This window comes from Polyodon spathula, chromosome 12 (assembly GCF_017654505.1).
Source record: "Polyodon spathula isolate WHYD16114869_AA chromosome 12, ASM1765450v1, whole genome shotgun sequence".
In the NCBI taxonomy this organism is placed as follows: Eukaryota; Metazoa; Chordata; class Actinopteri; order Acipenseriformes; family Polyodontidae; genus Polyodon; species Polyodon spathula.
Genome location: NC_054545.1, coordinates 11,442,112 through 11,456,331, shown reverse-complemented (window position 1 = coordinate 11,456,331; position 14,220 = coordinate 11,442,112). Strand labels below are relative to the sequence as shown.

General features: G+C 37.6%; 2 protein-coding genes across 3 annotated transcripts; one reads left to right on the top strand and one right to left on the bottom strand.

Annotated features, from left to right (window-relative positions):
* Positions 1-430: 430 nt before the first annotated feature.
* On the bottom strand, positions 431-3,999 carry LOC121323892 (rho-related GTP-binding protein RhoU-like). The gene is made up of 3 exons (XM_041265213.1): positions 3,608-3,999; positions 2,417-2,475; positions 431-1,817 (listed from the first exon to the last, which is right to left on the bottom strand). The coding sequence occupies exons 1-3, from the start codon at positions 3,810-3,812 to the stop codon at positions 1,371-1,373; spliced, it is 711 nt and encodes a 236-aa protein (XP_041121147.1). The 5' UTR covers positions 3,813-3,999; the 3' UTR covers positions 431-1,370.
* A 2,345-nt stretch (positions 4,000-6,344) lies between these two features.
* On the top strand, positions 6,345-13,873 carry LOC121324327 (vacuolar protein sorting-associated protein 18 homolog). 2 transcript variants are annotated; one of them, XM_041266053.1, is made up of 6 exons: positions 6,666-6,748; positions 7,115-7,225; positions 7,300-7,441; positions 7,871-7,962; positions 8,268-10,138; positions 10,518-13,873. In XM_041266053.1, exons 3-6 carry the CDS (start codon positions 7,413-7,415, stop codon positions 11,244-11,246), a joined length of 2,721 nt encoding a protein of 906 aa, XP_041121987.1. In that variant the 5' UTR covers positions 6,666-6,748; positions 7,115-7,225; positions 7,300-7,412; the 3' UTR covers positions 11,247-13,873. The 2 variants fall into 2 exon arrangements, with proteins under 2 accessions (XP_041121985.1, XP_041121987.1); XM_041266051.1 differs by lacking the exon at positions 7,115-7,225 and having other exon boundaries at positions 6,345-6,748.
* Positions 13,874-14,220: the final 347 nt, after the last annotated feature.

Here is a 14,220-nt window from a genome sequence, read left to right as displayed (position 1 = left end):
GTGATCAAAAGTTATAATTTATTTTACACCAGCGTCGTTCTTTCAATAATATATATATATTATATATATATATATATATAATATATATATTATATATATATATATATATATATATATATATTTTTTTTTTTTTTTCTAATAATTATATACTATCATTTATTGTTTTAAGAAATAAAAATCGAGAGCTTATGATTAAAAAAAAGCATCTGACAGCTTCTGTACACTTTCTGTATACTGTGTATATTGCACAAACCAAAAATCTATAAGGATGTAATGAAAAAGTTAATAAAAACATTTTGTGAAGATACACAGTAAGTTTCTGAAATAGCTTAGTAAAATTCAATGCATTTGACACAAAGGCAGCTATTAAGAATTTTCATATTTATTTATTCAGCAATTCATACATAACAAAACACATATGAAACTGCTTTAAACACAGAGTTTTGAGTGTACAGGGGGGAAAACAGCAATGAAACTGGGAATATGAAAAGTAATCAAAAGTTGCATTAACAATGCATTTCAATTAGTCACTGCATTTATTTGTAACATGCAAAAAAAACAATATAAAATAAAAGCTTCCACTAGAAGCAATAATGCATTATTTACATTCTAACAGCTACAAACTGTTAAGGTCCTTATATATCTATGTTAAATAACAGGGAAATGTAGCATCACCTACTATATGACGCATTAACATTCATGAATGTAGTCTGAAAAGGACATTCTGAAGACTGCTCAGTTATATGCCCCTTTTTACTCTTTCAAAGCAGGTGTCGTTGGCCAATGGTTGGTCTCTATGCTGAGTAGGACCTTGCAAAACTATGGTTAGCAAACAATCAAAGAGAAATCTCTCCCTGGGCCTTTAACCCCAGCCTTTAATATAGTCATGCACTTTGTAAAGCTATTCACTTCAAATGTCTTATTACCGTTCCCATTAGAATTCAATCTATACAAACACGTGTGAATACTCTTGCTGGGAATTAAGACTTGGGAAAATTGCAGAGACCCAAAGACTTAAAGTGAAATTGTATCAATAGAGCAATAAAACAACAAGAGTGCTGGTGAAGGCACCATATGTTCATGTTTTAGGTTCATACTAATAATTGCAATGGTCATTTACAGCTGTTTGGTTTCAGTAAAGACATTTTCTATCCACCTAAACCAAAGTGTTTGTGTTGCAGCTTAAGGATGTAATCCAATCTTCTTGATCTTCAACTGCCAACCCAGAGAACAATGGTCCGTAAATCCCATCCTTTAAGAGGCCCTGGTGGTGATGATCTACCACCATTCTCCTAAATTAAAATGTCAGTTTATCAATCCATTTCATAATAAGTTAGTAAGAGGTTAAAGTCTTGTTTTTTTGGAAGAGATCAGACAAAACAGAAAAATTTCTTCCACCCACCCTTGGAGAGGGTTTTCATCTTGTGTGTGTCCATTCTGAGTTTCTTTTCTTGCCGAGCTTTGTGCTTTATTGCAGCAAAGATTGCTGTGTCAAACACTTCTTTCAAGTTTTTCTGGGTCAAGGCAGAACATTCCACATAGTCTTGTGCCCGGATCTTCTCTACTAGACTCCGGGCTCGAGAGGCATGGACGGGTTTAACCCGAATTCGGTCCAGGTTGATAAGAACGTTGACGTCGTGTCTGAGGTCTGTCTGCGTTCCAACAAGTATGATGGGAGTGGAGGGGCTGTATGCTCGGATTTCAGGAATCCATTTCTCTGTGATGTTTTGAAACGATGAAGGGTTTACAACACTGAAGCACACAATGAAAACATCTGTCCCAGGGTAGCAGAGAGAACGAAGGCGATCAAACTCCTCCTACAAATAATAACACAAAGATGAATCCTGTTGTACTGTTGCAAAATGATAAGACACACTGAAAATAACAACACAACAAATATAGAATGAAACAAACTACTTTTTTTTTTTAAAAGTCAGGGTTTGGAAGACAACTATGCTAAGGACTGAAGATGCAGTGATTCTGGTTATTGTTTTCCCCACTAAGACTCAACACACCCTATGATGAACATGGTTTAGAAACAAAGGATATATAGTTATTAGTTATCAAAACAATTTTCATAGATATCACTATTGGGATCTAATCTCCTTAGCACTAGTTAACCACCACATTATTAACTTTATTAACATTTGTACTGGTCCCCTTTTTTTGCAGTGAGAATCAGGGTATGCAAATATTTGTGGTCATGTGGTCTGATTGCATCACAGGAAGTGGTTATGTGCCAGGAAGCAGTATAGCACTGGTTTTGAAAAATCTGCATATTCCAAACTGATGTATTAAATACAAACACGAACCAACAGATTTTAAACAGGAGGGCTATTGATAATATTCACAGTGCGAGAGAGTGGATTTTCAATAAAACTGTGTATATAAATTGTTCTATATCAACTATTCTCACCTGTCCAGCAGTATCACAGAGTTGAATCCGTACCGGGGTGTCATCAACTTGAACAAGCGCTGGAAAAAAAAAAAATAAAAAAAAAAATAGGGTTACATTTTCTTAGTACTTTAAAAATACATTTAATCTCAAAACTAATACACATTGACTAACTCCAGGTTATAATTGTGTTTCTTATTCTGCTTTTTAGAGCTTTACCACATCAGTGGGCATTAGGAGAGATCAATGATAATCTCACCAGTTTATAAAAGTTACTATTAAATTGTTCTAAAAAAATAAATAATAATAATAATAATAATATAATAATAATAATAATAATAATAATAATAATACAGCACTATAGTGATTGTTGGTCTAAACGTTTACCAACGTTTTTACTTTTCAGATACCTTTTCAAAACCAGTAATAAAACATGTAAAACAGATGGAAGTGCCCAGAGAGGTTCTATTTTATGCAATTCCCACGCTCTCTGAACATGTTCCTGCATGTCCCTCAAATCCTCTTAAACCCAGTATCTTGAATCTGGTTCTCACACTCCTCACTGAAGGTTTCCAAAACAACAGAACCTTTTTAGATTATTTTTCCATTTTTTATGTTACTAGACTATTTAATGTACTTTAAGAATGAAAATAATAATAAAATAATAATAATAATAATAATAATAATAATAATAATAATAATAATAATAATCAGGGCCCAAAAAATACATTAACAAAACCTTGTTGAGTAGCCCTGCATTTTAAACTTTTTCACTTTTTAGATTCCTGTTTTGGTTGATACTGAAAACACACCACCGTCCTACAAGAGCGCCCTAACCTAGTTGAAGGTTGTTCTAGATTTGAGTTTACGGAAAACGTACAAAACGTAACATGATGTTTGCATTGTATCGATTTGTTAAAGAGGGATAGCAAATATTAAAAATGATGCAACACACTCGTATTCAATTTTCAAACATGTAAAACATTAAAACGAAAAGTAAATATGTACACCCAGGAACTTACAAATAAATATTGAATTACTTTTGCCTTTTATAAAGTTTTTATGTTTTTTTTTTTTTTTTTTTTTTTTGTGCATTTGAGCAATAACTTAAATCTGGTTATTGTGTTTGCAACATATTAATGCCTGAATTAAGAAAAAAAATTAAAAAAATAAAAAAACTGCACTAAATGAATTAGTTATTTGGATACTTACCAGAGAAAGTGTCAAATGCAGTTGGCAAGTATTCCGTTGGGTATCCATTCGTGGTGTAACTGACAATTAGACTGGTCTTGCCGACGGCACCATCTCCAACTAGAACGCATTTAATTTCATGGTTGACGGTACCTTTTTGACCATGAGATGTGGTCATCTGTGGGATCAGTCTTTCTTCGCACTGGTATTCCATTTGCGGTGGCATGGTGTAAAACAGTATTGTGACTGATAGTGTTATTCTCCGAGGTTAATTGCCCAAAAAAGAAGATTTTTCTGTATGACTTCTGCTCGAAAGCCCTCCTATTGGGTAACCATAGGTTAAGCACGGACTACTTTCTCAGCCTCTGACAAAGTGTCGTCTGTAACGCCGCTGCAAGCAGTTCTCACTAGATTACAACTTTCTGATCAAGCAGGTTGTCATTTGCATGACCGCTCCCAAGAGCAGGAAGGTAACCTGATATAGCTGTCACCCTCCTGACAATTGTCCAATCCACAAACTTTACATTCTCTTTCAATAAACAAAAATTCCCCGTCAAATACACATTATACATGCTTAATTGATTCACACAAGCTTTTTTTTTTTTTTTAAATCTCACGTGTACCGTCATGTTTCACATTATATAATATTATGATTGTATTTAATAATAATGGTATTGTATTACTTTCTAAAAGTAAATACAATACAGTATATAGTATGTCTATTTTACATGTTCCTGCTGTACTGTATATTATTTTATTTTCCCTCAATGCTGGTCAGCTCTGTCCCTTATAAAATCGTACCATCGTTTTTGGTTTGTTTGTTTGTTTTCAAGGCTTTCCCATGGTTTTACTCTGCATACCAGTTTACCATGGTTTACCTTTTTGTATATGCTTCACCATACCTTTAATTTATTATGCTTGCCTATGCTTTACCATGCTTTCACTTTGCTTCTACTGTGGTAAACGAAAGAGATATGACATACAATCAATCACTCAAATTTAGCATCATCACAATGTATCGTTTGTATAGGTCTACTATTTTCTGTGGGTTTTAACATACTTTTCAGTGCATTTCCATTATTTCTTATGTATAATTTTTCATTTACCATGCTCAGCTACACTCACAGTATGCCACCATAAACTATTGTAAGGGAGAAAGTTATTTTTTGCGTGTGTGCATAGAACTATTCAATTGACGTCTACGTCTTTTACAACGTTCATGCAATAAAGTTCATGCAGTATCATAACAATGCTCTGTATTCAATCCTCTGAAAGTTCTGCAGACTTGCTTATTCTTTATTTCTTTATCAAATATTTCTCATGTGACTTTAGTCCAAAAATAAGGCAATGCAACATGAATCTGGAACAACACTCTTTATAATTAAACTTGTTTGCATATTTTACTTTTACCTGACACACCAAAATACATTAAATACATATATATATATATATATATATATATATATATATATATATATATATATATATATATATATATATATATATATATATATATAAAGGAAAGGGCTTTTTCAATACAATTTATTAAAGGGAAAGTGGAAAATCCATCCCAGTGATGCAGGTGACAGTCAGATAAGACACTGCCAGTGGGCGCCATAAGAGCTTCCTCTCACAAATCAACTCTAACCCTTCCCTTTCCCCTCACACCTCAACCCTAACCCTTACCCTTCCTCTCAAAACTCAACCCTAACCCTAACCCCTTCTCCTCAAACCTCAACCCTAACCCTTACAATTCCTCTCAAAACTCAACCCTAACCCTAACCCCTTCTCCTCAAACCTCAACCCTAACCCTTACCCTTCCTCTCAAAACTCAACCCTAACCCTCCCCTTCCCCTCACACCTCAACCCTAACCCTCCCCCTTCCCCTCACACCTCAACCCTAACCCTCCCCTTCCTCTCACAACTCAACCCTAACCCTCCCCTTTCCAGACCACCACAGCTGTTGAATTATCATTCATACTATGTTTACTGGGAGCGAATGCTTGTCGAAACAATGGCAATCAAATCAAAATGAATACAAAAAAAAAAAAAAAAAAGACAAAAAGCTAATCAGGCCATTAAATCCACTGTGGTCTTTTAGAGATAAACAGATATCTGAGTGTTGTCTTATTTTCAGATCTACTAGTTACCTTCACTATTTCCAGATTCAACTTCTTTAAATCAAATACTTATTTTATCTGCAATGGAAATTAATCTAACTAGACAACATTGAACTACGTCTTGGTTAATTACCTGTAATTGATTTAATTACCTGTATGACACACACACACACACACACACACACACACACACACACACACACACACACACACACACACACACATGACTATAATGTAATAGGAATAATACATTGATAAACAATACACTCTTAATCATAATTTCCCTATGCTTGTAATATGCTATACTGCACTCTGCTCTGTGTTTGCAGTGGCAGGGATTCTTTTAAGTTTTTTCAAATATCCCAACATTATTTAACAATATGATCTTTCTTTTTTTAAGGGCTGTGCACAATTATGGTATTTCTATTATTATTTGTAATGAAATAAAATAGATCAAATTATGCAATCTTATTGCTCCTCGACTTTAATCACTGTACAAAATTAATCAGATCCGTTATTCCTTTTGAGAGCAGCTCTATACAGTACTATATTCAGACTGTATTGATATCACGGCTCCCTCTAGTGGTACAATAATGTTATGTCTTTGTTTTTTCATGGTTATCATGTGATCCCTGTCGGTCAGCTGATATGAGTTGCTCTGTCATTCTGAATCTTCATGAACAGAACCTCACAACAGAAGGTCTCGTAGAATTTGAGCTGGAGCCTCGGGATAGTAATCGCATCCAGAATTAATGCAAACAGTCGGCAAGGCTTGGTCGGTCTGTCAGAAAGATAATTGTAAAGACACGGAGGAAGGGGAAGTCGTTCGCAACCGATTCCCCAAGTAATGCTATATATTACTAAAGGCCCTCACTTCCGCACGCGTTAAATTGTGTTATTTCTTTATTTTGAGTTGTTCAAAACTAGGCTATCCCCATGGCTTCAATACTTGATGAATACGAAGACTCTCAGACCATTCGTCACTCAACGCAGCAGCCGCATACCCGCCTTTCAGCATCTAACATTGGGATTACACACTCAGGTAAACAGGGGAATCAGGGCCTGCATCCATGATGGGGGTGGTAGGCAGCTAGCATAAGTTGCATTAAATGTGGGGTATTTTGGGTGTAAAATATTGTGAAATAAAAACTAGTATTTTTGTTATGTCATTTATGACATAATTGCATACAAACTGGTTTTAAAGTGTCATCAAACTTGTACAAATGAAAGTAACGGCACTGCTAGGTTCAGAAGCTTGCTTGCTGGCTTTTTACAGGACTTTGAAGACACACAGCTTGGACTATAGAACTCCTCATCTACAGTAAATATGATTGTTCATCTTAATTCCTCTCATTGTGGAGTAATTGCTGTTTCACTTTATCTTTCAATCTGCTTCCTGACTTGAAAGTGAAGCTTTATGAGAGCTGAGCCAGACTGGCATGGTAACTGTCACTTGAGGCTCAATAGAAATTAGAGAGTCAGAACATAGCGGCGAATTCCCATTCCAATGATCAGTCCTGTAAGTAAATATAATAATAATGTTCAATTCCAAAGTGCCTAAGCTAGCGGTGAACTGAAGTATTTTGTTTTCAGGATTTGTAAATGCCAGATTGGAGGAAGAGAGGCCGATATTCAATAAGCAGAGGATTGATTTTTCTCCCCCTGAGAATATTAACCATTTTGCAGTCTGCAATAACCAGCTTTGTATGAGCCTTGGGAAAGACACCCTGCTGAGGTAGGAACCATTAGATCTTTCTGCTTGTATTTACAGTTGGTGTGGTTTACAAGCACTGTACTTCTAGTGGAAGAAAAAGACAAACGAGTGTGAATGACAGACCTGGCTTACAATGTGGTGTATGTGAACATCTCATTAAACAACAAAATGTGAATAAATTGAAATGAATAAGCTGGCTAGATAGATCAGCATTTAGGGATGCTGTGTTGAAATATATAGGCTTTAATGTGAAAATGAATTGGGTATACTATGCTGAAAATGAATTAAGTATACTATGATATTATGAAGCTGATGTGAAGAGAACACGCTATTGGTTTATTTATACAATATTTGTATGTATGCCTATATAATGTTTCATGATAAAGTAAGCTGTAAAATGCACAAAAACTTGCATTGAAGTACCCTAATTCTGCAATTCATTTTTGGCAGAATTGATCTTGGAAAGCCTGATCAACCAAATCAGGTTGAACTTGGACGCAAGGATGATGCAAAAGTACACAAGCTATTCCTGGATCCTACAGGTAGAACTGCAGTAAGATTTTTTTAAATTTAATTATATGCACTTCTAGCTGATTAGAAGTGACAATAGGGTAGAATGGTTATTTTTAGGAATCAGTTATCTAAGATAATTCTGGCTATTTTAATGCAAAAATAGCTTCATCGTAATCTTGCAATAGCAAGTCTCAAGAGAGTGCATACAGTATGGTCTTACAGTAGTTTCTTCTGTAGGTGCATCGGGGTGGTGGGGAGGGAGGTAAGGAACCATTTGAGTAATGTAGAATTGACATAACAGCGATTTGACACCCTGTGTTTTGATTTGCCTCAGGTTCCCATCTGCTGATCAGCCTAAATACAAACGAGTGCCTGTACCTGAACAGAAACACTCAGAAGGTGCGGAGCCTGTCGCGATGGAAGGGTCATCTCATTGAGAGCATTGGCTGGAACAAGCTCCTGGGTACAGAGACCAACACATGGCCCATCCTGGTGGGCACCAGCCAGGGACAGATCTATGAGGCAGAGATATCGGCATCAGAAGGAAGCCTATTCAATACCAACCCAGACCAGTATTTTAGACTGGTCTACACTTTAGATGAAGATGGCAAATCGGCCCCTGTTTGCTGTTTGGAGATTGAGCGGGGGATTGAATCAAAGTTCTTCATCATAGCGACCACGCGGAAGCGTCTGTTCCAGTTTGTCGGAAAAGTGCCAGAAGGTGCAGAGCAGCAGGGCTTTAGTTCCATTTTCAGCCAAAATGCGGACCATTTCCCCAGCTTTCAGGAGTTTCCAGCCAATCTTGGCTTCAGCGAAATAGCGTTTTACACCCCTAAGCTGCGTACCTCGCCGCGATCATTTGCCTGGATGATGGGTAATGGAGTTTTATATGGAACGCTAGACTATACCCGTCCTGATTCTCTGCTAAGTGATGTTCAGGTTTGGGAGTATCCTCCGGATATCGATTTCAATTTCAACAAGCCCATTTCCATTGTCCTGACGCAGTTCCATTTTCTGCTCTTGTTGCCTGATCGGGTGAAAGCTGTATGCATCTTAAATGGGCAGGTGGTTTACGAAGATGTATTTCCAGACAAGTTTGGGCCCTTGAAAAATATGAGCAAAGACTCGGCTTGCGGATTAGTGTGGATTTACACAGAGAAAGCTGTTTTCCGCTACCACATTCAGAGAGAGGCGCGAGATGTGTGGCAAATGTACATGAGCATGAGCAAGTTTGACTTGGCCAAAGAGTATTGCAAAGACAGGCCTGAGTGCCTTGACATCGTATTGGCCAAAGAAGCTGAGCACTGCTTCCAGAATAAGAAATATCTGGAGAGTGCCAAGTGTTATGCTCTGACGCAAAACTATTTTGAAGAGATTGCCTTAAAGTTCATTGAAGCCAAGCAGGAAGATGCTCTGAAAGAATTCCTGATGAAGAAACTCAACAACCTGAAGCCCAGCGAGAAGACACAGATTACCCTTCTGGTCACCTGGCTTACGGAACTCTGCCTCAACAGGTTGGGCACCTTAGAAGGGGATGAGTCGAAACGCAGCCTTTTCTTGGAGAGCAGAGAACAGTTCCGCAAGTTCCTCAGCAGCTCCAAAATCAAAGAATGTCTGTACAACAACAGAACGACCATTTACGACCTTTTGGCCAGCCACGGAAATGTGGAAGACATGGTTTTCTTCTCTGTCATTATGCAGGACTATGAGCGTGTGATCTCCCACTATTGCCAGCATGATGACTACGAAGCAGCCCTGGAGGTGTTGTCTAAACACCGCGATGAGAAGCTGTTCTACAAGTTCTCACCAGTCCTCATGCAACACATCCCCAAGAAGGTGGTAGATGCTTGGATCCAGATGGGGAAGAAACTAGACTCTAAGAATCTCATCCCTGCTCTGGTAAACTACAGCCAGATTGGCAGTACAGAGCAGATCAATGAGACCGTACGCTACATGGAGTTTTGTGTATATGAGTTGGCTGTAACGGAAGAGGCAATCCACAACTACCTATTGTCTCTCTATGCCAAATACAAGCCAGAGTCTTTGCTTTTGTACTTGGAGCAGACTGGAACACACTCTTCAGACATTCACTATGACCTCAAGTACGCCTTGCGTCTGTGTGCTGAACATGGGCATCATAAGGCCTGCGTTCACGTCTATAAGATAATGGAACTGTATGAGGAGGCAGTGGATCTGGCATTGCAGGTACAGTATGAAGCTTATTATTATTATTATTATTATTATTATTATTATTATTATTATTATTGATATTTAAGTTTATCCATTTGAAAAAAGAATATTCATAGTAATAATGTTATTATAATACTTATTTACACAGAACCCCTTAAATACCAGTATGCAATGTGCAACAACAAAAAAGTGGCTACATTTAGCAATTTTTATTTAATCAGAAGAAATTCATATCAACAAAAATTATGAGTCTGTTTACGTTTGCAATTGTTCAGAGCTCTCTGGTTCCCCAATATTGGGTTTTATAATTTTTCCCTGTAGCTGTCTCCAGCTAGCCTTCAGCTAAATCCACTCTTAATAATAGAGATGTGTGCTGATGTTTGTTTCACTGCAGGTAGATGTGGACCTGGCCAAATCCTGTGCAAACCTGCCGGAGGATGACGAGGAATTGCGGAAGAAGCTGTGGCTGAAAATCGCCTGCCACGTGGTGCAGGAGGAGAAGGACGTGAAGAAAGCCATGAACTGCCTCTCCAGCTGCAACCTGCTCAAGATTGAAGACATCCTGCCCTTCTTCCCAGATTTCGTCACCATTGACCACTTCAAGGAGGCCATCTGCAACTCGCTGGAGGAGTACAACAAACACATCGAGGAGCTCAAGCAGGAGATGGAAGAAGCCACCGAGAGTGCCAAGCGGATTCGAGAGGACATCCAGGAGATGAGGAATAAGTATGGTGTGGTGGAGTCTCAGGAGAAATGTGCTGCCTGTGACTTCCCCCTGCTCAACCGCCCATTTTACCTATTCCTGTGTAGCCACATGTTCCACTATGACTGCCTCCTTCAAGAGGTCAGCCCCCACCTGTCTGCTTACAAGCAGACCAAGCTGGAGGAACTCCAAAAGAAGCTGTTGACCACCAGCCAGCCCACCAAGTCCAGACATCAGCTGAAAGAGGAGGACACGGCAAGCCTGGGAAAAGGCCAGCTGAGCCGACAGCAGATCAAGTCACACATTGACGACATCATTGCCGCAGAGTGCGTGTACTGTGGGGAGCTGATGATCAAGTCTATTGATAAGCCTTTTATTGACCCACAGAAGTATGAGGATGGGAAATCAAGCTGGCTATAAAGACTGGTACAGCGGCATCCAGAATGGGGATGGTTCTCACTAAGTTAAGGGCAAGTGCGGAACTATCTGCTAGGATGTACTGTGAAGTTTGCCTGTACTTAACTGCTGCATTGGTGTGTAGCAAAACTGAAACCTACAACTGCACTTGTGAATACATCTGATCAGTTTGTGGTTGTAAGATAAGAATTGCATTTTCCTTCAAATATGTGTTTGTGAAACACCTGGTCCCCCACTCCTGTCTGCTTTTTTTGTTTGTTCAGAACGGAAACAAAAATATACTAATTCTCTTCATAGCAGGTACAGCAGAAGTGGCAGAATTAGAAAATGCACTTAATCAATACATTTTATCAATACATCTTTAATTAGTCACCCTGATAAATATGTACCTTTTTCAAACCATGCAAGTTTCTTTCACCTATCTGTTGATCTTCCTCAGCACTATCGTAGAGAGAACAATCTCTTAGGGGTAGAGTATGTAGTTCAGTCTCCATGTCTATCTCTGTTCACTCTGAGGGAGCGCTGATTGTGCTAACAGGGGAAGTCCATTTGGAACAGAACTGAAACTGCCAGAGCTAATTTCACCGCAACAGCCATAGATTTGTATAGATTTCCACCACTACTGACCTTGACTGGCTTTTTACTGGCTCCATCTCCAATTTCCAATGCCCTGAGCTACCCACCTCTTTTACTCTCCATCCCCCCTTTATAGAACTAAGATGTGTAACAAAACATACAGTTCCACACTGTACCCTCATTGACATCCAGTTCAAATTGATGTTGGTTAAACCCTGCCTTCTAGTAAGTGTTATTGTACTCTTGCTTGGGAGAGCCCCTGTTCATGTTCCAAGCCTTCTCCCTGTACTTCTGACTTTGTTTTTTTTTGTTGTATAGTTCTATTTTAATGAGGAATAAACATGAATAAAAGTCAGGGTGAGCAAATTAATAGCTTGATTGTTATTGAAAAAAAAATTCACAACTTGTCTCTTTTGTATAAAAGCCTTTTGTTTGGAAGGAGATGGAACTCATTTTGTTTTCTGTATTACAGTAGCCTCCAGCTAAGAGAACACCACTCGGGAAGCAAGCTAAGAGTTCTTTAACACAAAGTTGACCACCAGACGCAATACCAATCAATAAATAAATATGTATTACTTGTCAGGGTGCACATGCATGAACATATGAAATTAAAAGAATAAATAAATTAATAAACTATAATAATAAAGTAACGGACAAATTACTGTTAATAAACTGCCAAACTAAATTTACACAGCACCCCTACACATGTTAAAAAAATGCATTAGCAGCTTTAGATTTATTATGAATACTGTACAGGTGCAATATTGTGAAACAGAATGGTGAAGCAACAAAATGAGCCAGTGGTATGAAGCCGGTGCTGAAAAGATTTATTAAACCAGTCGGTGTGCCTCAAGACACTCGCGATGACAGGCCACATTTACATTTACATAACATTACATTTACATAAACCATTTGAATTAAAGTTTGATGATGATGATGGGTTATCAGGTTACAAAACTGTATCAGTTGTGAACATATCGCTTTTAAGCAAAGTTGCTATTCCTTTTAGACAGCATTTACAATGGGAAAAATCAGTTTCACCATAAGGATGTTCTCTTAGGTGAAGTGTTCTCTTAGGAGGTTACTATATGCAGAGACTACTGCACCCCTTTTAAAAGCCTTAAGGAGTATTGAGTATAGCCGAACAATTACAATTCTGTCAAAGAATTAACATGTGGTTTTGAGTGTCTACAAACACTTCTGTTTGCTTTCATGCCTCATTGTATGTGAAACATGATAAAATGCTAAAAGTCATTTTTCAGTTTGATTACTATGCAAACAGCTGTGTGATTCTGGTTCTGCTCCTACTGTTGAGCCACACAGCAGCTATGTGTGTAACATATAGGAGGCCTTCCAGAATGTAACAAGTGTATCACAGAAACCTATAATCTGCTAAGTATCCTGCAGAAAACAGTGTGTATTCTTAAAAAGTTAACACCAAGGCTTTTGGTTTTCTTACTCTACCTTTTAGTTGCATTATCATTGAATCCCATTTTTTGTGCAGAATATCTCTTGGTTCTTTACAAGTTGCAGTTCCTAATCACTTCCTGTCAGGCCACTGTAGCTACAGCACAGGAATCAATAACTATTTGAAAAAAACTACCTTGTGATAAAAGTCAGAGAACTTCATCACAGCAGTAGTAATGTTACTAATAGGAGGTATTAAAATGTTTTTAGCGCTTGAACAGCCAACTTAATTAAAAAGTATGTTATAATTTCGATGCACAATTTGTAAGCTTTTACGGTAGCTTTTCATGATTAATGAGTTGTTGTTTTTTTACATCAAGGGGAATGGAATTCAAACTGAGTCTAGTGACTTCTATCAGTCTGGTTTATTACATTATCACACATACTAGAGTGACTGTTGCACTTCCTTTTGTTGGTCATATTGAATTAAAACCTGTAACACTGCTGAGTATGATGAAGTGATACGGTATCATATTTGTGCAGGGAAGATGTTTTAATCAGCTGTTGCTACCCAAAAAACATTACATGGACTGAAATGATTGTGACTGTATTATCATCAGTACGAAATAAAATACTGCATGACCTTAGACTTTTTTCCTTTCTACTTTAGTTTCTGTATGTTTTGCAGCACTACAGTGTTTTTGTTACCACAAAGAGGACATGGAATACCATACTGGTATACATAGTGAAAAAAGAGAACTAAAAAACAAGAAGGATAACTGAGGACATAATGTTTATACAGTACCACTCAGCTGTATGTGGTTGAAGTTCTGGGCTTTATAACCATTATTGTAGACTACATTTTATATAGAGGCTTTATAAAAATCTTAGTTTTGCTTTCAGGAGCTTTAAATACATATTGGATAATATTCACAAAACTTAAGTCCTTTAAAAAAAAAAAAAAAGCCTATTATGATTAATTATGTTTGAAGTC

What these genes read in the sequence shown, in the direction of transcription:
- LOC121323892 (XM_041265213.1), bottom strand. Translation starts at nt 3,812, where the DNA reads ATGCCACCGCAAATGGAATACCAGTGCGAAGAAAGACTGATCCCACAG. An exon ending in TGCATTTGACACTTTCTCTG is followed by an intron (nt 2,476 to 3,607) that starts GTAAGTATCCAA and finishes TTTTTTTTCCAG; the next exon opens with CGCTTGTTCAAGTTGATGAC. An exon ending in TCTGTGATACTGCTGGACAG is followed by an intron (nt 1,818 to 2,416) that starts GTGAGAATAGTT and finishes TATTATTTGTAG; the next exon opens with GAGGAGTTTGATCGCCTTCG.
- LOC121324327 (XM_041266051.1), top strand. Translation starts at nt 6,643, where the DNA reads ATGGCTTCAATACTTGATGAATACGAAGACTCTCAGACCATTCGTCAC. An exon ending in CATTGGGATTACACACTCAG is followed by an intron (nt 6,749 to 7,299) that starts GTAAACAGGGGA and finishes TTTTGTTTTCAG; the next exon opens with GATTTGTAAATGCCAGATTG. An exon ending in GGGAAAGACACCCTGCTGAG is followed by an intron (nt 7,442 to 7,870) that starts GTAGGAACCATT and finishes CATTTTTGGCAG; the next exon opens with AATTGATCTTGGAAAGCCTG.